This window comes from Phlebotomus argentipes, unplaced genomic scaffold, assembly GCF_947086385.1.
Source record: "Phlebotomus argentipes unplaced genomic scaffold, Phlebotomus argentipes genome assembly contig_5, whole genome shotgun sequence".
Lineage (NCBI taxonomy): Eukaryota > Metazoa > Arthropoda > Insecta > Diptera > Psychodidae > Phlebotomus > Phlebotomus argentipes.
Window position 1 is genome coordinate 3,177,030 of NW_026776165.1, and position 25,701 is coordinate 3,202,730.

Sequence of the window (25,701 nt, forward strand, 5' to 3'; positions counted from 1 at the left end):
TAATCGAATTGGTTTGGGCTGAAATTGTTACATGAAATAGACAGTGAAGCATACATTAAATCCCACAAATTGCAATATTGGACAAATCGAAAAATTATCTCTCAAATATCCAATTGATTTGCACAGCCAAAATGGTTTGAAACTTTCCTGCATTGTGCAGAGATTTCAACTCAATAAAGCGCTGTTGGGCGCCCAATTAGAGGACACAATTAAATACTCACTCTAGCAATATTCAGCTAATTCGCAGCATTTTCATCCCTTTTCGCATGTTCCCCATCAATTATTTCCACTAATTGTACTGGATGGCCAAATTTCAACCCACTCGACGCTCAGGTGTATCATTTAATCCCTTCACCGCGTCCATTGAAGTCCGCTTACAAGCTATTATGTGTTCACCTTTCACCATCAGAAGAAGCAGAGAATCATTGGCAAGCGCCACAATATAAGCAAATTAATAGCCTTATCACTCTGAATATGTAATGCAATAAATGGGAAGATTAGAGCGAAAAGATGAAGCAACAAAGTTTATGTCTTCAAAGTGTAATGAATTGCTTTTGGGGAGATGCTCCTTAACTCAAATCACAAGACGTCTGTTGGAAGAGTTTCTCGACGAGTATTTAACTTTGCCCTGACTGTTTACCTTGTTTTGTACACTTAATGCAAAGTTCAAGAGTGAATTTACATCCTAATTATTAACATGCTGGATTTTCTGAGTGGTTTATTGAATAAAAAGCATGGATTAATTAAATAGAGAGTCAAAAAATTAGAGTGAAAAAGACTCTCAGAGTTGATGATAAAATTTAACCTTTTTCTGAGAAAATTACAGCATTTCTCAGAAGAAGAAAAAAAAACCATGATAATTAGCTCATCTTAGAAAATCCTATTAAAATCCTCTTGAATGTCTTTAAGTGTGAAGGAGATCTTTTTCACCTCACGTCGGAAGTTAATTTTCTCCTGAGATGCGAATGGCAAAAATGAATTTTTTGTTAAATTGCTCATAAATTTTCATGCTTTTTTTCATGTCAAAATATTTAATTCAAATTCGACGGGTGCCTCGAAAACAATCCAAAAATTAAAATCACAATTTTTCAACGGTGCGAATTAGAAATTAAGCATTAATACAGCTGCAAAATTTGCCAAATTTACGTCAAAACCCTCAAAACACCTTCAAATCGTCCGTTAAAGTGCAAATATTGCTCTGTATTTATTATTTTGTAAATATTTTAGTTCATTTTATTGGTATTTATTGAAATTTTTGACTAAAATATGGCAAAATTAGGAGAAATTCTTAAAAAATTTCTTCCCAAAATCGATTTTTAATAGTCTCCGAGTCGATTTTATCCAAACAAGTTTTAAAAACAACTTTTCATGTTTTACTTGAATTTTTTCTTTAAGGTTTTGAAGTGAAAAAAATTAAAACAAAAATGAGAAATATTGTGGATAATTCTGAAAATCTAAAATTTTCATGGAAAAATTGTTGAATATTCGACATTTCATTCATAAATTTGTGCTTTTTAGATAAATGAGATTTTTTTACTTTTGTCTCACAATAATACAAATCTCAAAATGTTTGTACAGAAAGAACAAATAAAGAGCTTTTCCAAAACTATACATAAATCATAAACTATGATAAATCGACCGTCGATTTGCAAAGCTACAGAACTGGCCGAAGCATTAGGCATATTAGCACTAATTTCATACCTCAATTTTCCAGTTAATTATCAACTTTGATAAGCAGAGCCCATAAATGTGCTCTTATCCGAATTGCCGCCGCGCATTGCGCTTTCATATGCCGATTACGCGCCCCAGCAATTCCCCTCAAATAATGCATTCTAAATCTCCATTCATCGCGGAATATGTTCACTCTCATTTATCAAAACCAAGGGGGAGAGAATGTGGTCAGAAGTGGTGTACAGATCAGTGGAAGTATTTGCAAGTGCTTGAATATCATCAATATTATGCGTTTAAAAGTCATTTTCAAAAGGAATTCACGCAATAATTGGAGAAAAAAATTGTTCTTTGTATTTTTCTAGGTTATGTTTTTTTATTGAATTTGATTTTGCCACTAAATAACCTTCAAAATCATTCATTCTTGCACCTAAGCTGGTTTAATTTGCAATTTACTGGCGCAATAATAATGAAATCTGATGAAAATTGCGAGCTTTCAATGTAAAACTCATGTTAATTTAGCTATGATTGATCATAACCTCAAAAATACTGTTTCAAGATATAAAATTGTCTATTTTAAGAGCTGTTTGCTTGATTTTACTACTCTAAAATAGCAAATTTCTGCTCAATATCGATTGAAGTGTCTGTGGTGTACAGATTTTGGCCATACTATCTTTCCCTTGGTTCAAAACAATCGCACTCACCTTTCTCTTCACGCCGTTGAGGATCCAGCCGTTCTCCTTCTCCAGCGGCTCCGGCCGCGACGTGAGCACCACGAGATACTGCATGTCGCGCCACGTGAGCGCCGGATTGGCCTCGAGCGCCAGGGCGCAGATGCCGGCGGCCAGCGGCGCCGAGGCCGACGTGCCGGTGTGCTCGACCGTGCAGATGCGGTCCGGCCGCAGGCGGCCGTCCATGTCCACCGTGGCCACGCTCTTGTCGTGGCCCGGCGTGCCCGAGCTGTACGTGGTGGCGAGCGTGGAGGAGCACTCCTCGAGGTACCACGGCTTGTAGCCGCCCTGCGTGGCGCTGGAGATGGACAGCGTGAAGATGGAGTTCGTGTAGCCGTCGCAGTTGCACGAGTCCGTGTAGCGGCCGCCATTGCCGGACGCCCAGATGAAGATTGAGCCCTTTCCCTGTCGTCCACTCGTCACGCCGTAGATGAACGCCCGCCGCGCCAGCGGCCCCGGCCCGTCCACCGTGCTGCCGTCGTCCTCCGGGCCCCACGAGGCGCTGTAGATGTCGATGTGGTCAGGATTGAGGCCCAGCGCCTTCGCCTCCACGGCGTCATTCACGCTGCCGTCCAGCATCCGCACGCCGCCGATGCTGGCGTTGTACGCGATGCCCACGCCGCAGTAGTTGTTGAACGCCACGGCGGCCACTTCGCCGGCGCAACGCGTGCCGTGCTTGTTGTCGCCGTTGTCCTGCGGCATCGGATCTGAGTCGTTGCCGTTGATGTCATACGAGGCGTCAGGATCGTAATTGAGCGCCAAATCCGGGTGGTTCGTCTGGATGCCATCGTCGAGAATGGACACCACGACGTTCTTCCCCGTGTAGCCCTTCTGCCACGCCGGACCCACATTCATGTCCAGGCCGTCCTTCGCGCCGCCGTTCTGCAATGCCAAAGAAACACACAGAAAAGATATGAATCAGCTTCAACTAATTATAGTCAATTCTCCGGTGTTTTTCCACCGATTTTTATCATTGTTGGTGCAAATGAAAGATAATTTCATCCTCTTCAATTTTTCTTATAACACAAAAGTTCGTCCAACTCCTGCTTTTGCTGTTATTGTAGCATTTTTCATAACATTCCCAAAAAAAACGATTATCTGAGTATGGACTGTTTAAAGCGACTACAGCGCCACAAGCGTTGGTCAGACGAAGTTCACTGAGATATAAGAAATTGTAGAGAATTGAATTACCTTCCATTTGCTGAAAGGATGATTTTAATCGGTTCATAAACACCGGAGAAAAATGCATATCTTTATAAATTTGTGGGCGGAGCAAAGACATGGGCGGAGCTTGTGCAACTCCGAGAATTCACGGTTATCCTCAAATGTTGATTCTCTTTTAATAAGCAGTACATTATAAACTTTGTGGTATTTGCGTGAAAGCAAATGCAAAAGTCAATATTTCATAACATTCACATAACGTGCTTCTTTGTTCTTTCTCTTTTGCATTTATTCCAGCACTGCAAATCATACATTGTTGCTCATTTAGTGCATTTTGTACAAACTTTTTTCTGTTTCACCCCACAGAACAATTTCTGTGAAAACCACAACGACTTTTTGCAGCCACTGCGCGTCTGCACATTAACAAAATTGCTTTTCTTATTTGATTAATCTGGAGCGAAATGGATGCGCGCGAGTAAAAAAGATTCTGCGAATTGTTGTCTTTTATTTTCCCCTGGACCAACCAAAGAGCCAAAGGGTGTGGGAAGAATTTTTAATTAAACCTCCCCCCCCCCCACCCCGCCCACATTAATTAATTGATGAGGTTCTCGACAAGTTACTCTCATTCGCACTGTTGCAGCGTGGGCGTGCGATAAGGACTAATTTCATGAGTCTCTGATGTCCATTTGTCAAGGGTTTCGTTTTCCCCGTTGCCCAAAGAGTGAAATTTCAACTATCAAAGTTTGTATAAAATTTTCCCCTTCATCCCCCTCGTCTGCCGCTCAAATTTATTGACCTCTGCCGATTTTCCAGCTCATGGAGTAGCCATTCAACCATGGAGTCAGTATAATTTAAATGTCCAAGAATTCCACCCAACAATTCACTGCTCGCGCTTCGACATTTTTTTTTTCCTTCTCGAAGCATCTTTTATTTAAATTCCATGCCCAGGAAATATTGATAGCTTGAATCCAGAGAGAGAGAGAGAGAAAAAAAATGTGCATTCCATGGCGTTACATCAAGAGTGGAGGAGAATTTATAGATTGGAAACTCTTCAAAGTATCAATGTTAATTCCAAACATCCTCTTTTGAGCTATTTCTGAACACTCTTCAGTTAACATTCCCTCCTTTGTTACCTCCCTGCTCCACTTCTCTCTCTCTCTCACTCTCAACCCCCATACAGCGTTGAGAGGCGAGAGACTTTCTTATACATGGACTTCGTGAAGAGCTTTGGGGAAAATTGTAGCTCACAAACACGTGCAGATCGATGAATTCCATCGTATGAGTGTTATTGATGTCAATATCAGAGTGCATGCATTGTTTTCAGGCTTTAGTTCATGGGAAATCTTTGTCACGCAGAATGTATTTTCTTCATTCAACTTCCTCCAATTGTGTTAAACTTGTCACAGAGACTTTTTTTTCTTCTTCACAAATGAAAAACTTGTGCACACACCGGAAATTAGACTGCTAAAGTCTTCTCTGTGTGTAAGAGGAAAAAGAATGTACAAGAAGATTATACACAGCTTGCTAACGAATGCAGTGCAACGAGAGAGTGTAAGAAGCTTATTGGGAAGAATGTGGGTGAAGTTCAAAGAAAAGGCCACGCCCATTCACTTGCCCCGCCCACTGGCACCTCACATTTTGCACAGCACCAATGTGAAACACTGTGAATGATGATTTTCTATTTATGGCAAATGGAGAGGCATAAAAGTTAAGGAACTAATTTAGAATTCTCCGCCATGACTCTGTTTGTGGGAAAATTCAACGGTCAGAACGAAAATGTCTCTCGTATTGAAACTATACATATGTATGTTTAGAGTTTCCTCAATCAAAGTTTTGCTTCATTTATAAATCATTCAAAACATTGATTTCACTTGTGACACACAAAATGGTTAAGAGAACTTTCATGCTTGGGCGCAAAATGTGCAGAACGAACTTTTGGGCTGCCTAATTGTCAAATATTTGCCAATGTAATTTCTTAATAGGTGTGATTTCAGTCGTGAAGATTACACACATTGTCTCTGGGCCGAACAATTTCCTCCATGGACATCTTGCGCGGGCGGATTAGATGCATAGCAATTGGGAAAGCGAGAGAGAAGAAGGAAATCAAATGCTCTTTTAATCTATTTTCATCCCCACTTAAGGGAGATTTTTCTCCAAGTTAATCTCCTTTGAAATCATTCTGGGGCTGCCATCGTCCGTGGCGAAGGAGGAAGAAGAAGTAAAAAAAAAAGAGAAAAAGTGCTCGTGATTTGTTTTTCCCACTTATACCACTGTTGAATTTCTTTTTCTTCCTTCCAACGCCACACAAGGAGCTTCTCCACTCCTTGAGAATTTTCCCACTTCTGCCACTTTGTATTACATTTCACGCCTAGGGCAATTTCTGTATTGTTTAATTTTCAACTCAATTCACTCTCTCACTCTCTCTCTCCGCCCACTTGAGCATTTTTCACGTGATAATAGGAATTTCTGGTTGTTTTTCCTCCCCATTCCCATAATCAGATATGCATAAATTTCTATAATTGTACAGCATTGCACGCGGTGGCGTTGGGCGGAAGGAAAAGTCTCCCAAGAGAGTGTGTGTCGTGTTCCGGATATTGAAAATAGAATCATTTCAGGAGAGGATATTTTTATTTTTCCTCCCCGTGCGCCGCCGGCGCGTTCCTTTTTTTTTCCATCCTCGCCACAGGGACAAAACAAGAGCGGCAAGAGGAGGAAATTGAGTCAAAAGTACCGAGTGAAGAATTCTCAACATCCTCGGAATATTTTTCAACTCTGGCAAATTGAATTTTTACTGCGAATGTCCTCTTTTATTTTGCAAGTCGTAACTTCCACATGGTTGATTTTGGAGCGTGATTGTTTCAAGGCTCGCCAGAAATTCCCTTTCCCCCCCCCCCCCACTCTCGAGACAAAATGGGTGTTGGTGACTTCCAGGAGTGTGTTTTTCCCAGGATCTCCCGACTTATTTCTGCCATTCCCAGCGTCATTTGCATTGGGTGAAATTGTCTCGTTTGCAAATTTCAGATTGAAAAGGTAACAAAACAGAAAAGCTCGTGAAGAGACGAGAAAAGAGCTTTGATTGAAATCAATTAACAATGACAGTGAATTCTCTTGAATAAGTAACAGATTTTCTCAATGATTTCCAAGAATTCCAGGTTATTTATAATGTTATCAAGGGGGAGATAACAGGCCTTAAATCTGTACACCACTTCCAAACACTTCTAGAATCTGAAGTTTTTAGGCTATTTCCACATCAATTCTCAAATTAAAACGAATCTTTTAAGTTTCCATTCAATATTGCTGTAAAAATCAACTTAAAAACGCCATTTTTTGAACATCTTTTCCGATCATAACCTCAAAATTATCTGTTTATGATTTGCCAATTAACTCAAAGCTACCGATTAAGAGTCAAAATTGCCCAGAAAGTTTTCTAAATGAACACTTTTCAAGTTCAAATTAATATTTTTGAGGTTATATTCGACTTCAACACAATTTACAGTGTTTCTTGACATCAAATGTTGAGAAAATCACAATTTATTGTATATAAATAATTATTCGGCCAATGACTAGCGATTTCTCCGACTTAAACATAAGAATTAATGTGCTAGAATCTGTCTTTGATTTTTTACATAACCTAAAAAATAATTTTTATGATTGATTCTGCGTGAAAATCGAAGGAAATCCAAAGAAATGGGTCAATTTGTCGGTAAAAGAAGTAGTAAGGAAAGGAATATTGGAGGTTTTTCAACACTTCCACTTCTTAAGTATTTCTGCCAAAATGTACATCAATTCTGACTATATTATCTCCCCCTTGAATTTTATCTCAACTGTCGAAAAGTTGAAAGTGCTGAATTTCTTAACATTTCTCTATACATTTGAAAACGCAATATATTTATATCCATCAAGATATACATAATCAATAGAAGAAATTAATATTTAAATTTATTTATTATTAATAAGCGTCTTTCTATTTATATTCATGACTAAATAATGGCAAAAATTGCACTTTATCTGCTTTCAAAGTCTGCTTTTCAATTGAATTTTTCACATTTAAAGCTATTTACAGAAATTCCATTTCATGCAGAAGATAAACAAAGCATTTATTTACACACATATTTTGTAAAAGCATGAAAATATATTTTAATTTTGTTACATTTTCAACTCATTTGCATTCAATTCTGGAAAAAGTTCCTTCAAAAAATTCACACAATTCGCCTTTAGGGATAAAACAGACAAATTGCAATTTTAGTTATTATCCTTTGTGTGATATTGCAACTCTCATTATACTGAGAGACAGTAATTAATAACAGTTGTTAAACATAGTATGGAAAGAGTAAAACTTTGCATCAAAAGCTCGTCATTATAAATAACTACTGATTGAAGCTGTATTATGTTTTCAATACGCAGCAAAACTGTTTGATTATCAACTTCAGTGGGAGAAAAGAGAAAATTGAGTGTGTTTGAAAGCAACTGGAAATTCAATTTGAAGGCTAAAATTTCATATGATTTAAATATATATTTATTAAAATTTTCATTGCCAAGAGAGAGAGAGAGAGAGAGAGAGAGAGAGATATTAAGCTCTTTTTCTTCGTGCACTCAATTGATGTGTATTTCTGGGGCGTTTTTTTTACGGGGTATTTTCAAAGGGAGCCACAAAGTCATGGCATTTATTGGGGAAATATTTCAAAAAAAAAAAGAGAGAGAAAAAAAACATAAATTTGTACGACAGTGAAGAATTATTAGAAAAGCGAGGCGGCAGAATTTCCCTCCCAAAAAAGGCCGCTTATGAATTCACCGTCGAAATTCCCATGTGATTTCTCGGCCGCATTTGGTGTGTGCGTGGAGGCCGAAAAGTGAAAGAGAAAGTGAATTTTATCGAGCATCATCTTAGACATATGCTGAGGAGAGTGTGAGTGAGTGTGTGTTGTAAAAGTCAACAACTGACGTGATCATCAATTTAATTTGCGCTGTGAAAAAAAGCCTTCGATTGAAATTTGTGTCAATCAATTTCTCATTCAGCACCAATAAAGACATCTCATAAATTTCACAGCCATCACGCTATCAATTCTCCCCCAAATCGTCCAACACACGCGGCCCAATAGAGTGTCAAGGAAAAAAAGCGAGGAACTCACCAGGTACCACTGCTCCTTGAAGAGCGGATCCGGGAAGATGTTGTGCTGCCCAGTGTCTCTGTAGTGGATCTGCGACTCGGGGGCAATGTTCCTCAGCAGCGATGTGGACACTGTGGCTCCGGTGGTCGGAAATCTAATACTTCCGGACCCAGAAGCTCCATAATCACGTTTCTTGCGCACCTTCTCATGCTGCTGCTGAAACCATCGAACCTACAAATACACACACATGCAGAAACACAGAGAAACACATGTGAGAGATTTAATTATGAAGTAATTTCCTCATTAATCCAATTTCATTTACTACTGCGCAAGCATTCGCTGTTTATTTGCCCACTTTCAACCGCCGGAATAATTAGTCAAATTAAATGCACTCCCAGAATTCATATTTTATCGCCGCAGAAAATTCTAATAATCGCTCAATAGCTCGCACACAAGTCAATTCTGTGTCTCTGCTGTGAATTTTGCCCAATTAACACTGAGATTTTGCCAATTTGGCTCTCTTTTTAACACAATTTTCGACTAGAGATCGATTATTTTGACTAAAAGCCCAAATTATTCCACTAAAATTTACTCTAATAGGGAAAAAAGTATGAAAACAGTTTCATAATGTCATAGAAATACATAGAAAATTACAGATTATTTTCAATTTATCTGGAAAAATATGTTCTATTCGACAAAAAGAGTGAGAAAAGCTATAAATTTATACTTTGAAGACCTTTTAAATACCGAGACGTTGAAGCTGAAGTTGTCCAACAAAATGCTTTTAGTATCTTTTTTTTTATTATTATTTTGAGTGAGAAAAGCTATTTTTTATTTTTATAAATAAAATCGTATTTTTAACTCAAGGGGGAGATATTATGGTCAGAAGTGGTGTACAACTCAACGAAAGTACTTAAGAAGTGAAAGTGCTTAAATTTTTTTTCAATATATTGCGTTCAAAAGTAACTTTCACAAGGAATTAACAACATAATTAGAGAAAAAGAATTGTTCTTCACATTTTTCTAGGTTATGTTATGAATTAAAGGCACATTTTTCCACTAAATAACCTTCAAAATCATACATTTTTGTGCCTAATCTGGGTTTCATTTGCATTTTACTGGCACAATATTAATGAAAACTGCTAAAAATTGCAAGTTTTCAATGTTAGACTGTTTTAATTAAGCTAAGATTGATCATAACCTCTAAAATACTGTTTCAAGATATAAAATTGTCTATTTCAAGAGTTGTTTGATAGATTTTCTACTTTAAAATGGCAAATTTCAGCTCATTGTCGAAGTTCTTTACAAGGATTCTTCTAGATCTTTATGAATAATTTTTAGGTTATGATCCAAAGTGCATCCAAAAGAGTGACTGAAAATTTAATAACAATAAAATATTCACTGAAAACTTCAAATAATTCAGAAATTCTGTTTCTCTGTAAGTTTTCAGGGTCATAGAATTGAAACTGGCGTCTTTTTAGGCAAAAGACTCCTAAATTTGAGGTTATGATGCTTTAGGCGGTTGGAAAAAAAGTATGAAGTTCCGTAAATCGTTAGAAAAATATGGAAAACACATGTTAAAGCACCGGAAAACTTCTAGAAATGTCTGTGATTTTCTCTTGGAAATTGTTGTTAGTGACAGAAAGTGATGTACAAAGTTTAGTCATATTATCTCTCCCTTGATTTTGTCTTTGCTGACTTTTTGAGAACTTCATGTCCTTCGATATTCACAAGAATTCTTCTCTGCTTCCAAGGAACACTTCAATTGCCCACAATTTACTCTCAATCTCACCATATTCTTCCCAATTAAGAGAGAACTTTCTCTAAAATATTCTCAAAGTATATGAAAAATGCTTCAGCAACTTCTCCATTAACACCTCGGCGGCACTTCAAAATTGTAAAGCACCGCAGTTAAGACACGGTCGTCGTGCAGTTCAATGAGGAAAGCTTAAGACTCTGCACGAGACTGTTGTGCAGCATGAAAGACTATTGAAGTTCTGGAGATTGAAAGAGCCAGTATTAATGAGAAAATTTCTCAACAATCTCAGCCTCGAGCTGGGAAGTTTGTGCTGGGCTAGAAACGCAGCAAGAGCATAGAAGAAAGTGAGAATTATTCTCCTCCCGTAATTCTATTTATTCTGCATATTCAGCACACTTCAAACTTCGTTACGTTATGGTTGTGACATTTTCTATGAGCGTCTTGTGTGCAAAACTTGGCAAAATTTGCCTTCTCAGACGACAAAGTCTTAGAAAAGATGGACGACATTTAAAATCAACTTAGCAGAGAAGCGATGATGTGCATTGATTGACTGCTGGGAAAACACCGAAATCGTTAATTAATCTGACTCTGCACGATTGTTTACTCCCAAGGGGGAGATAATATGCCTTAAACCTGTACAACACTTCCAAACACTTCTGAATTTGTCTCACACTTTTTAAGCTTAAATTATAATGAATTTCTTAAATTTCCATTCAAAATTTCCGTAAGAATCGACTTAAAAACACATTTTGGGCGGTCTTTTCCGACCATAACCTCAAAATATTACAAAGAGATCTTCAAAAACTCCGTTTTGAAGCATTCTAGATCATAATAATGTCAGTATGATTTGCCAGTGATTTTAAAATTACTAATTCAGACACAAAATCATCCAGAGAGATTTCTAAATAGATATTTTTCAATTCCACCTCAATATTTTTGAGGTTATGTTCGAGTTCAATACAATTTGCAGTGTTTCTTGGCGTCAAAGGTTCAGAAAAGGACTTTTTATTGCATATAAATGTCTAATTCTGCCAATGATTGGCGATCTTTCGGACTTCAGCATAAGAATTGATCACAAATCTGTTCATAATACGTTACATAACCTAGAAAAAAATATTTTTATTATTGATTTTGCAGGAAAATCGAAGGAAATCCAAAGAATTAAGATAATGTGGCGGTAAAATACCGTCTCAGGGAAGAAATATTCTAAGCTTTTGAATACTTTCACTTCTTAAGTACTTCTACTGAGCTGTACACCACTTCTGACTATATTATCTCCCCCTTGGTTTAAACTATTGTTACAGCAGTTCGTCAGATGTGAAATGCGAATTCTCGTGAATAGAAGTGGTCGTATTTCGTTAAAATTGATTTGACACATATTCAAAAGCTTCTAATAAAGTGCCAGAGCTTTGAATTCCACTTGATTACAAATATCCCAAATATTTCTCGCTAGAGTTCTCCCCAGAATTATACTCGGAACTGACATTTTCTCATGCACAAACTTTATGGCCATTTAATCAGAAAGTGACGATGAATTCTGTGTGCCACAAATACTTCACGCGATGAACACCTCATTCACACTGCGAGCGGTGGTGAATTAAAATTTTGGTCAGTGAGTGAATGAAAGTGAAATAACACTCCGCATAGCATTTGCAACTTTGAACATTGTTACACTTTTGCGTGTATTTCCAACATTGTGTATTTCCCATGTTTGCAGACGTCCGGGAATTTCACAGTCAAAACCATCCACGTTTTCCCATTCTTCTGCGAAAGTTTTTATATACCCATCGTCATCGTTATGCATTGTTGTGTTTTGAGAATAGCGTTGCAGATTACGAAATATTGCAATGTGAAAATTTGAACTCCACGACAAAATATCATCAGAAGGTCTCACATGACAGCGGCAATTAGCGGAACTAAGTGGGACTCAAGTCCATCAGCCACTGAGCAATAAATGTTGTCAAGTTGTTGCATATGTTTCGGAGAGAATTAAATGGTTAGAATTCGAGGAGCAAAGAGAAATACTTGAGAAAATGGGCGGAGCGATCGTGTGGGCGTGGCTTCTACTTATTCCAATAATGTCTAAGAGCGCTCTCGCTTATCCTCTCGTGGATCACCCGTAAGTCTGTAATCGCTCTAAGATATCTTCGGAATTGGTTCTCACAAATTTTGATGCAAATTAATTTTCTGTGTCTCAAATTCGCGAAATTTTAAGACCTTCTGCCCATGAATTTGAAGAAATTCATTGAGATTTTCTGCATTTCCCCTCAAAACATATGCAACAACCGAAATAATTGCAGCTCAACTTCATAGTTACCGAACAGCGAATTCCGCTTAGCATTTTACCGTGACTAGTTTTGTGCATTTGCTCACCTCGGGTTCGGAACTGAGTGCCTCGTGGTGGCTGTCGCTGGTGGCGGTGGATCTCTTGGAGATGCGGTGGTGGTGGAAGTGGTAGTAGTCCCTCAGGCTGCCGATCTGGCCCATGTTGGTGAAGCCATGCTTGCCGGCTATCCTGTTGACCGCCCCCTCGTCGCCGCCGGGAATGTAAACGGCGAACTCATTCTGGTAAATTGGCGTTCGCCTCGCGCGCGGCAATCTTCTCTGATCGCCATCTTCGGCTGTGGCGATGTGCAGGAGGAGCAGAAGCACTGAGGACAATCTCGCACTGCTCATTGGCACCAACATTTTCTCACCCCCTGAATTTTTTTTCACTTTGTGTCCCAAACTTCTGTCTCTCAATCACTTCACCGCCAATTTGGCGCACTTTTGCAGAGAATAATCGTGTGTATTTACAATTTTTGCCACATAATTCACAAAATTCACAAAACAATATTTCACTCACTATTTTGAAACACCCTTTAAGTGCGAATTTATATGCTTCTATCGCACGGTTTCATTCTTCACCATAAATTTCGCCTCTCTTTTTTTTCTTTCTTCTCCTTCAACAAGAAAATTCTCCTTGCAATTTCCCTCTTGGAACACCACTTTGCCTCAATTGCCTCCCTCCTCTTGCCTCCTCCTCATCTACCAATTATATCACAAAGTTATGGAGCCTAGCACCTTGTAGATACACCTGTGGAAGAGAAGAAGAGCCGCTTCAGACTAAATGCACAACATATTTTCCCTGCGCTGTGCGAAGGAAACCTTATCTGACAGGAAAAGCGCACTCGTCACTTGTGAGAGGCCAAAGATTGACTCCTTTGATACACCCTCCGAAAGGGGGTGTGAGGGCACATTCTCTCGTTCATCGACGCTGTGCGAATTGTTTGGGGCTGATTTTACTCGATACTTTCCACATTAACTCTTTACTGACTATTGTAAGTCGAAAGTACAAGTTTTAGTTACAGTTATGACGTGTTTAGAGAGTAAATTTTCAATGTATTTCAGTTAAACTTGTAGATTTATTAACTCGAAGAAATATAAGTCGTTGCAACATTACAGATTTCGTATTTCAATTCGTAAAAGATACAAATTTGGGTTGAAACTTTATGCTAATATTGGTTACCGCTTTGTGGCGCTAGTGTGCCAATCAAGATACGAATAAAATACGAACAAGAAGGCGTAGCAATGCGAAGTTGAGAGTTTATTTAATACGAATTTCAGCTGTCAAAATGTCCTTTCAATTCATTTCACGAAAATTTTCTGGTTTTTCGTTGTCTTTTTGCGATGAAATACATGAATTGACTTCAAGTGTCAATTTTCGTAAATGTTATGAATCTCAATCTTGCAATTCATATTTTTGACAGCATATTTAAAATGTTATGAAAGTAATTGTTGCAACGACTCGTGAATTTGGAAACTTTAGAAAGATAAATTCATCAATTCTTCTCGTCATATAAAATACTATAGAAAAATCACAACATTTTCAGCTGTGGAAGGCAAGACGGCTTCCTTTTGCCACTCTTTCTCCTCACTCATGAATGGTGGGCAAAAATACGGAAGAGTGTTCAGTAACCTATTGACTAAAAGCCATATTAGCAGCACATTGTATTAACATTTAATTCCCAGAAGAGCACTTTCAATTTGTATAGCTTCACTGGTGGAGTAATTAATACTCAATACGCTCAATTTCCTCTGGGGCTTCGTTAAACTCTTTGACGCTTATGAAATTTTATAATGTGCTTTGCACAAAAAAAAACTAATATTAACAGCTGAAAAGCTGTTCGGCGCTGAACATTGTTGAACAGAAGAAGACGCAGCGAAAGCACTTTCGCACTTTTTCAGCCATTGATCCATGGTTTAAAACACGACTAACTTTTAATTATGAATTTTACATAGCATTAATTCAACTCTTTTTTCTCACTCTTTCCCTTGCAAAAAGCCTTCAATACTCGTCGCTGTTGCGCTAAATTATTCAATTGCATCGCTGCCATGGATAAAAATGATTTAAGATAGTGAAAACTTTTCTCGATGCGAGAATACATTTTTGCTGCTTTGCAAGAGTGAAGTTTTTTCCATCTCTTCTCCACAGTGTGCTGAAGAATTACCAAGTCTGTTAGCATTTTGTGTGTTCGCTCACACCATTAAATACAGCTTCTGTATTAAATGCTAATCCAAAATTAAACAGGTCGCGAGCCTTCTTTTCTTCTCAGTGCGAAATGCCCATATTTTAGCGTGTCTTTTTGTACGAAAAATTCTCGTTGAGGTCATTCAATGTCTTAAGATGGCTAAAATGAAAATTTATGATAAAACTCAAGTGACTAATTAGACACGGATGAATGCATGCAGACAAGAAGGTTATTCGGAAGATTTTCCCACTTTGCGCAGAAAAGCTCTTGATGGGAAAATAACTTCTCCACATTAAATTCAATGGAAGTTAATGGTAATTAATCTTCAAGTTTCATTTGATTTCTCAGCATAAATCTTCATCGCTTTATTTAATTTTTCCTTTGCATAATACATTTTTGTCATCGAAATTTGAATTTCAAAATCAACTTTTGAAGCTCTCAATGCGCACTTTTTTTTCTGATAGCCAATCAAAAAGCACACTTTTCATCCCCGAACAGACACTCAATTTTCCCTCTCATCCGCCAACATCTCCTCTAGCATGCTGAAAGGGTTAAAAAGTGCTTGAAAGTGAGCTTCCGTCACATGTTTGACTTCCAATTAACGTTACACCAAAAATTTTTTCCCCTGGCGAAGGACAAAGTGTTGGTGCAAAAGACATCAAATCGCTAAAAGTCAGCTCTATTTCGGCATCGGCAAAAAAAAACCAGCCATTCGCATTGCAAAAGAGTGGCGCACAAAGAGCAAATTCAGCTTGGTTGGAGGAACACATTGGAAAGAGCGCGATCCCGCCTTTTTTTTGTATTGCAAAACGCCAATTTGACTATAAGGTGAGGACACAAAAAGAGCCGAAGCACTCCATGACCTTCCAAAAGAGCTTAAGCTTGTTACCCGGGATAAGAGGAAGTGTGCTTGAGAGCCGAAAAATATTGAGTTTCTTCACTAATTAGACGGCTTTTACGGAATTGTTGCAGAACAGAGGAAAAAACTGGCTGAAAATGCGACTTTTGATCCCGTAAAAATTTACTTAGGCATGATTTGTCACGGGTTTTTAATCTAGTTTGAGGTTGTTTTTCTTTTGTAGTTTTCACAAAAAAACAAGGGGGAGATAATATGTCTGAAATCTGTACACTTCCAGACATTTCAGAATGCCATAGAAGACATTTTTCAACTGTTTTCATCATTCATTTTTGACTTATCACAAATCTAATCAAAGTTTTTCAATCTCAAGAAGTTTGAAGCTCGTCAAAAGCATAGATTTCAGATAGTATGAACTGATCTTAATGTCTCAAGATTTGTTTATGAACATTTTCTCGTTTTCATTCTCTAGTTTTGTCTTCGCAAAATACTTTAGAGAAATTCTAACAAAATTGTGAGATTATGAATCCGATTTAAAAAAAATTCTTCTTAGATTAATTTTTATCCTCTAAAACCCCAAAAAGATGTAAATATAACGAATATGAAGTGTTTCTGCTTGATAATAAAGCATAAACACATAACATTTTTGAGGTTATGATTGGATTTTAGGGTTTTTATTAACCAAGAAGAAGTTTTTTTTCGATCAAAAAGACTAAAATCTCCTAAGAAAAAGAGAAATATTTTTAACTTAAACATAAATTTGATAATTTTAAGGGTTATTTTTCGCCAGAATCAATTTTAAATCAATCACATAAACTGGAAAATCAATAAAATTGATTTTCCTAAGCAAAATAATATATAAAATGTCTCAATTTGTTGAAACAGACGCTTTTTGCAATGCAAATTCAATTCTTAACACTTCCACAGAAAGCTGTACACCACTTCCGACCACAATATCTGCCCCTTGTCACAAATGGATAGATAAATGAAGGTTAAGAGATAATTCAATCGATAATAAGAAACCACTTGAAAGAATAAGAATTATAAGAATGACTGGGAATTCAATAAAAGCTCTCTTTCCAACTCTTTATCTTTTTGCAAAGTCATTGCTTTGAACAGTAAATTAGCAGTCGTTTAACCCTGTAAGGTCGTATGGAACATGTTTATCCAACAGAAGATTGCTTTTGAGAGCTCAAAAATATTATTATTTGATTAGTAGATGAATTTTCAATGAAAGTTTCAGTGTTCTATGATTCAATATAGTAATTAGGACACGCCTCTCGCAATGCTCCGCCCCTTTCCACTGCTTTAGCGGGTCAATTTTCAATATCCGCTCACAAACAACCAAGTGAAAAGTGGATTTTACAATAGTAAAGCATAATTCTATGCTTACTCGATATGGCTGTAAATGACTTCATCAGATAGAAATTCACTTCGATAATTACATCAAACGAATCCATTGATTTGCAAGCACATATCACTGACACTCGCAATATTTGATATGCCAAAGAGACAGTGTTGCGAATAATCATTAAAATTTGCAATTGCAATCTGACCATGCGTTGCCCATGAGAATCATAAAAAATTCACCCATGCTGTTTGCAGAAATAACCAGCAAAAAAAAAGAGTTCACAATGAAAAATTTATTTGTATTGTAAATTAGTATTTTTAGTATAGTTATTTCAGAAAGGGTGTGAGAGATAATATAATGCAAAAGCGAAATTGAGCAATTTTTTCTGCATATTCTCCTCCCGTTCAGACTTTATATACACATATATCTGTGTGTGTGTTTTTTTTTACCCACTGAAACAATGCCTTTGTGTTGTGTTTTTGTAAAAAAAAAAAAGAATGTTTGTTTATTTGTTTAATGAAAATTTTACTCTGTGATTTTTGCAATTCAATTCATTTCCACTGCGTATTTTCCACATTCTCACTTTGGACCACTTTTCCTCTCAACTCTTTTCCTCCGCAAAAGCCTGTCTAAATATTTATGTATAATTTTTTTTTCTGTACAGTTTTTCTTCTATTGCAGTATTGAGTGTGTGTGTGTGTTTTCGCGCTGGCACTCGCCAAAGAACTGCGCGCTCGCGAGAATAATTGACACTTGCAATAATATTAAATGAAAATAACCGCAAATTTATATATATCAATGGAATTCCCCGGGCATTTTTAGTTAACCAGAAAAACACAAAACTCGTGGAAATCCCCTTTTCAAAAAAACACACACACACACACAAAACAGGCACAAAAAGCAGATCTCATGTAATCAGTTGTGGTTCTGAAATGTGTTTCAAAAAATATTACGTAATTAATGCGGTGGTTTTTCAATTCACACGAGAAAAAGAGGTTTAATTTAATCGTTTTACAAAATTCTGGTTGAAAATTCGACTTTTATTGAGTGTACAAATACATATGTATGTAGTTATCGAACGGAAACATTAAAGGGATAAATAAATCTGTTGGAAATTATGTACATCATTTGACAGAGCATTTAAACAACATACAGTCGTGAAAATTTGATTAGGACACCTTTTCCTTTTGGTGCTAAAAATGATCAAAATGATCCAGAAATTCCACTCAACGATGGATTATACGATTTTTTTTTTATTTTAAAAATTGAAATATCGCCATGATTTCTACGCCATTTGAAAGATTATTAAATTCCGATCACTTGTTGTCTTATGCAAAATATCTCTAAAATTGAAAGAAATATCGAATTTTTAGCGCCAAAAGGAAAATTGACCTAAATTTTATATATGTCTCAAACTAATTTTCGCTACTGTATTTCTATTACTCTGAATTTATGTGAATACTTTTGTAAAAAAAACAAACAATTTTCTGCGAATGAAAACACTGATAAAGTTGTTAATTAATTTCAAATTACTTTTCACTGATAAAGTTAAATAAAGTTTTGCACAGAAAACTGATTTTTGAAGTGTGAAAGCATAAAATCAGTGGAAAAAGCATTTTTCATCTATTATTTAATGAGAATTCCAACAGAGATTATCAAGAAGAATATTAAGACTGATGAAAGTTTTAATCTAAACATTGTTAAGATGTGAATTACGAATGAATAAATGAATCTACAATTGAGTGTAAGAAAGAGGATTTAAAGATTTCAGACGCACTGATTTTCTCAGTGAAAGCAAAGAATATTTGCAGCCGGAAAAATCGACTTTATCGGAATGCCAGGAATGACAGGAAAAACAGAGTGAAATTGAAAACTAATTGACGTTGAAATTGGTGAAAAACATTTTGCAGATTTAACATTTAATGAGAAAATGTCTCGCAAGATTATTGATTCCATTTTTGCCATTTCTATGCTTCGAAACTCTTAATTATTTACATGTGATTGCTTCCATTTCTTCACCATTTTCACCGTTCCTCAGCATTCAATGTGAAAAATAATTACACACAAATCGCTAAGAGGATTTGGAATTGTATGCAGAGTTGGGGAGAGTGGGTGGCAAAAGGCGGAGTGAAATAATATATATTGTGGAGAGAAAAAAAAAGTCAAGCATGTTGTTCAGTCCGCATTTTCAATCCAATTTCATGTTTTTCCTCCTCTTCCCCCATCAATTGGCCATTGATGATTTTTATCGAAATATCCCATTATTTTCCAACCTATTTTATTGCCCATTTTGTCATGCATACAGAGTGTATTTTTTTCTCGCTTTGAATACCACAAATTTATTTTCTCATTAACCCACCAACTCATCAATGAAAGTGCATCTCGAGTGGGGAAGGTAATTGCTTCGCACTATGGATGAGTTTTCGTGTTTTATGCAAGGTTTTTTTTTCATTATTATTATTATTATTGATGGAGGGGAAAAACTATATAACTCGGGCATTGAAAATTCCCATAATTGTCTGTGGAATTCTTGTGGATTTTCTCGAGGAAATGTGAAAATAATAAGGTTTCTTCTGTTGTGTGGATTGAATGTTATACAAGGGGGAGATAAAATGATTGGAAGTGGTGTACAGTTTGAAAGGAAAGCTTCTGTGTCAACAAATTGAGGCATTTTCTTTAAATTTTTTGCCTAGAAAAATCAAATTTATGGAGCAATTCTGAGTCACACACAAGAATGTTAAACTTTAAACATGTAAAAGTTAAGGAGCCGAAATTAATAAGGAAAACTCGCTTTTATTATTCTCATTTAAACAATGTGTTAGAGTTTTAGGCGCCGCAAATATGGTAAAAATTGGCAAGATTACTAAAATTCAGAAAACACCTTAAAAGGCAACCATAACCTCAAAAATGTCATTTTAGCCTAAAAAAATATTTCTTGTTTGTGCTTTATAGTGGAATTTACTCATATTTCAGGCTTAAAGTATTTTTTTAGGCCAAATTCTTAACCTCACAATTTCACAGAACAAATTTTGGGACATTAAAATTACTTCTTATAATCTGAAATCTAAATATTTGATGAGCTTAAACTGCCTGAGACGGAAAAAACTTAGATTAGATTCTGAAGGAGTCTAAAAAACGAAAGAAAATGCAGCTAAAGACGCTCAAAAGTGTCTCTGAAGTGTTAAAGATTCAACACAGAAACTGTGGAAGTGTCAGGAAATGGTGTACAGATTTAAGGCATATTATCTCCCTCTTGATGTTATATTAAAATCCAAAACAATCAATAGCATTCGGTGGTGTTTAAGTGAAATTTTCCAACGAACCCAGAAGTGTGTGTGTGTGTAATTTGAAAGACAAACAGTAATCGTAAAATCAATGGAATCAAACACACTTCATCGTCACATGGAAATGTCTGAAGAAACACACTTTTCACTAGAGAGGAAAAGAGAGAGAGAAGATAAAATTCTCTCATTGAAATCTCGAGCGGAAAATTTAATCTGCAATGTGCCAGAATTTTCAGCCAGAGCAACTTTTGAAAAACATACCAACAATGGCGGATGGAAATGAATTTGCTGAAAAATATCACCATGTCGCAAACAAATGGATACGAAGCAGAGTCAGAATGAATGCAATTTCACATGCAAAATTTCCGCTCTATGACATTTCTGCTGGTGAAATTTCCTCTTGATGCAGATTAACTCGAAATTGATTTGACAATCACGATTCAGTTGATGTCTTTTTCTTCATAAAATCACACACACACACACCAAAAAGCTGAAGTTTGGCGCGTGCATGAAAATATATATCAGAGAAAATTGACTGATGGATAAAAGATGCTTTTCCACCTGAGACTTTGTGACATATTCCTCTGGGCTGTGAGGGAAAAATGTTAACAATGTGGATAATAACTCTGAGAATTTCACCGTGTTTCACTTGTGAAAACTGCAAGTGGAAGAGATCGAAGGGCGGATGACTAATGACAGTACGAAAAGCACATCAAAAGACGTCTTGATCATGAGAAATATATTTTCTCAAGACAGTGAAATTTGAGTAATTTTTAGAGAGATTTGAGACCATTAAATAAGCCTTATTTAATGGTAAATTTCTCTTTAATATTGCTGAGAATTTTGCCAAATTCACCTTAAAACACCTAATCTTTCATTAAAGTGTTAATATTGCTCTGTAATAATTATGTTGTGAATGATTGAGTTGATTTTGTTGGTATTTATTGAAAATTTTGACTCAAATATGTCAGAATTGATTGAAAAACTGAAAATATTATATTTTTAAATTGATTTTTAAGTCTTTGAATACATTTTATTCCTTTAAATAAAAGAAAAATCAAATTTTCACTTTTTAAATAAAATTTTTCTATAAAGTTTTCGGCTGAAAGAATTAAGAAATATGAGAAATGATAACGAAAATTCAGGTAGTTTAATTACATTTAAGGAAAATCCCGAAAATCTCTATTTATTAATGCTTTCAACTCATTTGACTGTAGGGGTAAATGGGGCAGCTTCAGATTGGGGCAGCTTCAGATTTCTTAATTTTCTCAGTGATTTTCAAATGAATAAATTCCTGGTCTTCACACAATGTTTGTAGTCCTTAAGGACTACAATTGACGAAAATTTGCACAGGATTGCCTTGACTGTTTAGATAAAATAAGTGAAAATTGAAAATCACGCACAAACTAGAATTTTGCTGCCGATTTGATTGCGTGTTTTCTCCATTAAAAAAGCCACAATTCGCGTGAAACACAATCAAAGGTTATTGAGAATTAAGTAGAGATTCTAAATATGCCCGAACTTTTCCTCCTTGGCACGGCCTTTTCAGTGGGTGGTGGAAAATGCACAAACACTGCCCACGGGGCAGCTTCGGATCGCCACGGACTGACAACAGCGCGCTCTGACAGTCTGACGCAACATCACGGTCGAAATTTTCTTGTGGCAAATATTGAAGATTTTTCACAAAGTGCCGTTCTGTGCTGCATTGCTTCATCACGTTAAACGACTTCTTAGTGGAAAAGTGTGAAAATACACGCGAAAATCACTGATTAGAGCAGAATTTTCGAGAAGCACATTTTGCGCGGCACTTTCGCGGCGCGTCAAGTTGCCACCACTCACGCATGGTGGCGTTGCGATACAGGAAAAATGACGGGCAACTTGCTTTTCGCTCAGAAATTTTGACAGTGCGTGCAAGGGTCCAGAAAAGTCGCGAAAATATTACTTTAAAGGCGATTTTTAGCGAAATAAACAGTTTCAGTGCGTAGAATAGATATCAAAGTGATCATTTGTCCGCGATTCTACAATTCCACAATGGAATTTAAGGTAAATATCAGTGAAAATCTGAAACTGCCCCAGAGAAATCCGAAACATCCCCGTGCGGGGCAGTTTCAGATAAATTACAATATTATTTTCATTCTCCTTTAGAGGAAAAAGGATCAGTTTTAATGCCCAATGAAAGGCATTTTCTGAAGCTCAATAGACGAGAGTTTATTTGAGCGTTGTGATCATTTCAATATATTCAGCCGATTTTTCAAGAAAAAATCCTAAAGTTTGAACAGCATTTTGAATCTGAAGCTGCCCCACTTACCCCTAATTTAAGACGATTTTCTATGAAAAATTTACAACGTAAATAATTAATAATCAACTTTTCATAGTTTAACATCCCAAAGAATATAATTTTTTCCATTTAAGTTCTTTCGATTAAAAGAATGTCAGTTTTTTGCCCTATTAAATACAAAGTTGATTAAAAAAAAAATGTTTAAGTATTTTAGGAGGCAATATTGAAAGTTAAATGTGTCCATAAAGAACTTCTTCCCATTAATACATACTTATTTTGTTAGTTAAATATGATTGCTTGTTAATGCTCTCTAAAAACCTGCAAGAGAATTCTTTAAAGCAAGACTTTGCTGGTGAATTCGCCTCGCTAAAATGAACAACTTGTGAGAATATTAACTATCTTTTGAATGCGCAAAATTACCTCAAAGAGTTGAAATTAATATCAAAATTTCGTCTTGAGAATCTCTGACGGAAAACTTGCTTCCTGGAAAAGCCAGAGTCAAAAGCTCTTTATCATTAAGTTCACTCATCAATAGTAATTGCCAATAATCCTATTAGAAATACGGATCAAGGCTTATTTCCAAACACTGGCGAAGATTAAAGCATCTGCTTAAGTGTTTTTCCTGATACATTTTGCACAGAAAAGTTAAAGATTCTTGTATTTAAATGCATTTAGAGGTAAGAAATAGATATTTTCGGGCATTTTTTGTCTTCTAGGAGACTGAAAAGCATGGAAAATAATCAATTGCACTCTAATAGAATTCTCAAATTGATTGATATTATCGAAGGAATCGAGTTTCTGTTCCATAATTGCCTCTGATTCGCACAATTGTGCGCCTCTTTCACACAATCTTGTGGCTTTCTGTAACTTCACTTTGGAAATTAAACCAAATTCGCTCACCTAAACGCTGTTAAATTTTGAATTTTCTGCTGAAACAGAATCTCTCGTGCTAAATCCTGTTTCACTTAACGTGGTAACTTTGCATTTCACACACAAACACACACACACAGAGACTTTGGAACTGGAGTTGTTTTCCACCGCAGAACTTCTCAAGACGGCGCGGTCAATTCGGACTAGGAGGAAAGGCTGGTGATGGACAGCAGCACAGTTTCTGGGCACCTCGTCAGCACTGCCGAAGAGCGAGAGCGAAAGAGGGAGAGAGCATGAGATTTTGTAAAATGCTGAGAATTTTACTTTTACTTTCCAGGCCGCGCGAAGTGGTCTTCAGGTTCGCGAGTGTGCGAGAGAAAGAGAGCGCGAGGAAATGGAAGGAAAAAAAGCGTGTTGTAACAAGCCAGTGAATAGGTGTCTCTCTGTGTTTGTTGACGCGCTATTTTAACAATTATTTACAACACTGGCGGAAACATTGGCAGGGACATATTGACAAACATTTGTGTGGAGGAAGTGCGCGCGGTTCAACACAGGCGAAGCCACTCCGTTGTCAGCACTTTTGGCATCTCGCGTGAATTTTAGGTGGAATTTAAAAAAAAAAGGAAGCACTCATTGCTTTATGGATTTCTTTGTCACAGCGATTTTTGCTACATTTTCAACAAAATACTGCGGCTGTGCTTATGTGTCCGTATTTGTGCAAAAACAAAGTAACACAATAATAAAAATTTATGACAATGAGTGACATTTCAAGTCTGCACCAGACTTTAATTGGATGCCAAATTGTTTATTATTCGTGTCGAGGTTACATAAACACGTGCGATTGTAAGTTGACGTGCTTCTGATATTCAATTGTCTTCTCCTCTTCCCCAAAACTGGCCCGCAAAGTTACCTTTCGCGAGTAACTTCCAGTTCTCTCTCCGGTCAGTGTCTCGACAGAAACTCTGTTTTCTTCAAACCCAACTATAGAGTCTCATTTGGACAGCTCACTGACCTAGGCTTGATCTTGAGTCAAAGGCGAAATTCATAGGATTTTTGTGCCAAACCGGACGTGATTAAATTATATCACAAAAATAATCTACATTCGTTTTGATGGCGTGAATTAGAAAATTTTCCATTGTAACCTTCGCGAAATCTTGATTATGAGTTAGATTAGTTTTTTAAATTGTATAACAAACAATTAACAGATGATTGCCTATCCAGGATTTGATCCAGATTTGATTACAAAGTCATTGAGTTCATCGAAATCTCCACTAAATTTATTTTATTAGCGTTCAATGGCAAGTTAGAGCAGCTAAAGCAATTGCTGTTGAATGTTCTAGCTGAAACATACGCTTCACTGGAATTGTCTTCCACGCTCTGTTCTTAATATATAAAGGTAGACTTTAGAACCACTTAAGGTTGCTCGGCAAAAACTTATCACGAAGTTTTCTTTGAATGGAGAAGGCTTTGTTCCTCAATGGGACGTTAAAGCTACTTGTATACTATAAACGATGCTATAGAACCTATAAAACACCTGAATTTTGAATCTAACCACTTTGATTAACACAATTTCTTACGATTTCCGCTTGAAATTGATGGAATTTCGATCAATCGAGCCCTATTTATTCCTTTTCATTCAATTAAGCCGTGTCTTTTGAACATTCCAAACTCCTTTACCGCAAACTATAATCCATATTTCTGATTGGCTGCAGAAGTACAAAAGCGCCATTGAAAATTTGATTGAAATTTAATAGCACAACTGCATTTATTGTCAAATACTTGACAATTGTATAATATTTTTCAACATGAAGCATCGCATGAATTTTGTCCCATGAAATAAACATTAAAGCCACAATTGCATCCCTTTGTGGAGTCATTTTTTAAGAGCTGCCATGAATTTTCCAACCCCACACGAGGCATTTCAATTTTATCGCTCTTGCGGCGGAGAAAAACACCCAACGAGAAACTATATTTTCGGACAATCAATTTGCCAGCTTTACAGGGAGTTTCACAGAAAGAGAGAGAAAAAAAAGTAAAAGTCATTTTATAACTGTCCCACTTTTAGCAAAAATAAATATCACGCAATGACTTTTGTATTTGCCACTGTTGGACACTTGAGGGCGAG

At 36.6% G+C, this 25,701-nt stretch overlaps 1 protein-coding gene across 2 annotated transcripts in view; it reads right to left on the reverse strand.

The window, feature by feature from the left end:
- LOC132256557 (furin-like protease 2) overlaps positions 1–25,701 on the reverse strand; it is a 47,022-nt gene that overhangs the window by 20,075 nt on the left and 1,246 nt on the right. Inside the window, exons 1-4 of one of the 2 annotated variants that reach the window (XM_059753050.1) lie at positions 23,607–23,858; positions 12,800–13,502; positions 8,690–8,899; positions 2,373–3,281 (exon numbers count right to left, since the gene is read on the reverse strand). In XM_059753050.1, the coding sequence (XP_059609033.1) occupies positions 2,373–3,281; positions 8,690–8,899; positions 12,800–13,114 (1,434 nt within the window). In that variant the 5' untranslated portion in view covers positions 13,115–13,502; positions 23,607–23,858. Of the gene's footprint in view, positions 1–2,372; positions 3,282–8,689; positions 8,900–12,799; positions 13,503–23,606; positions 23,859–25,701 lie in introns of those variants that run through there. The other variant, XM_059753049.1, reaches the window with a different exon arrangement.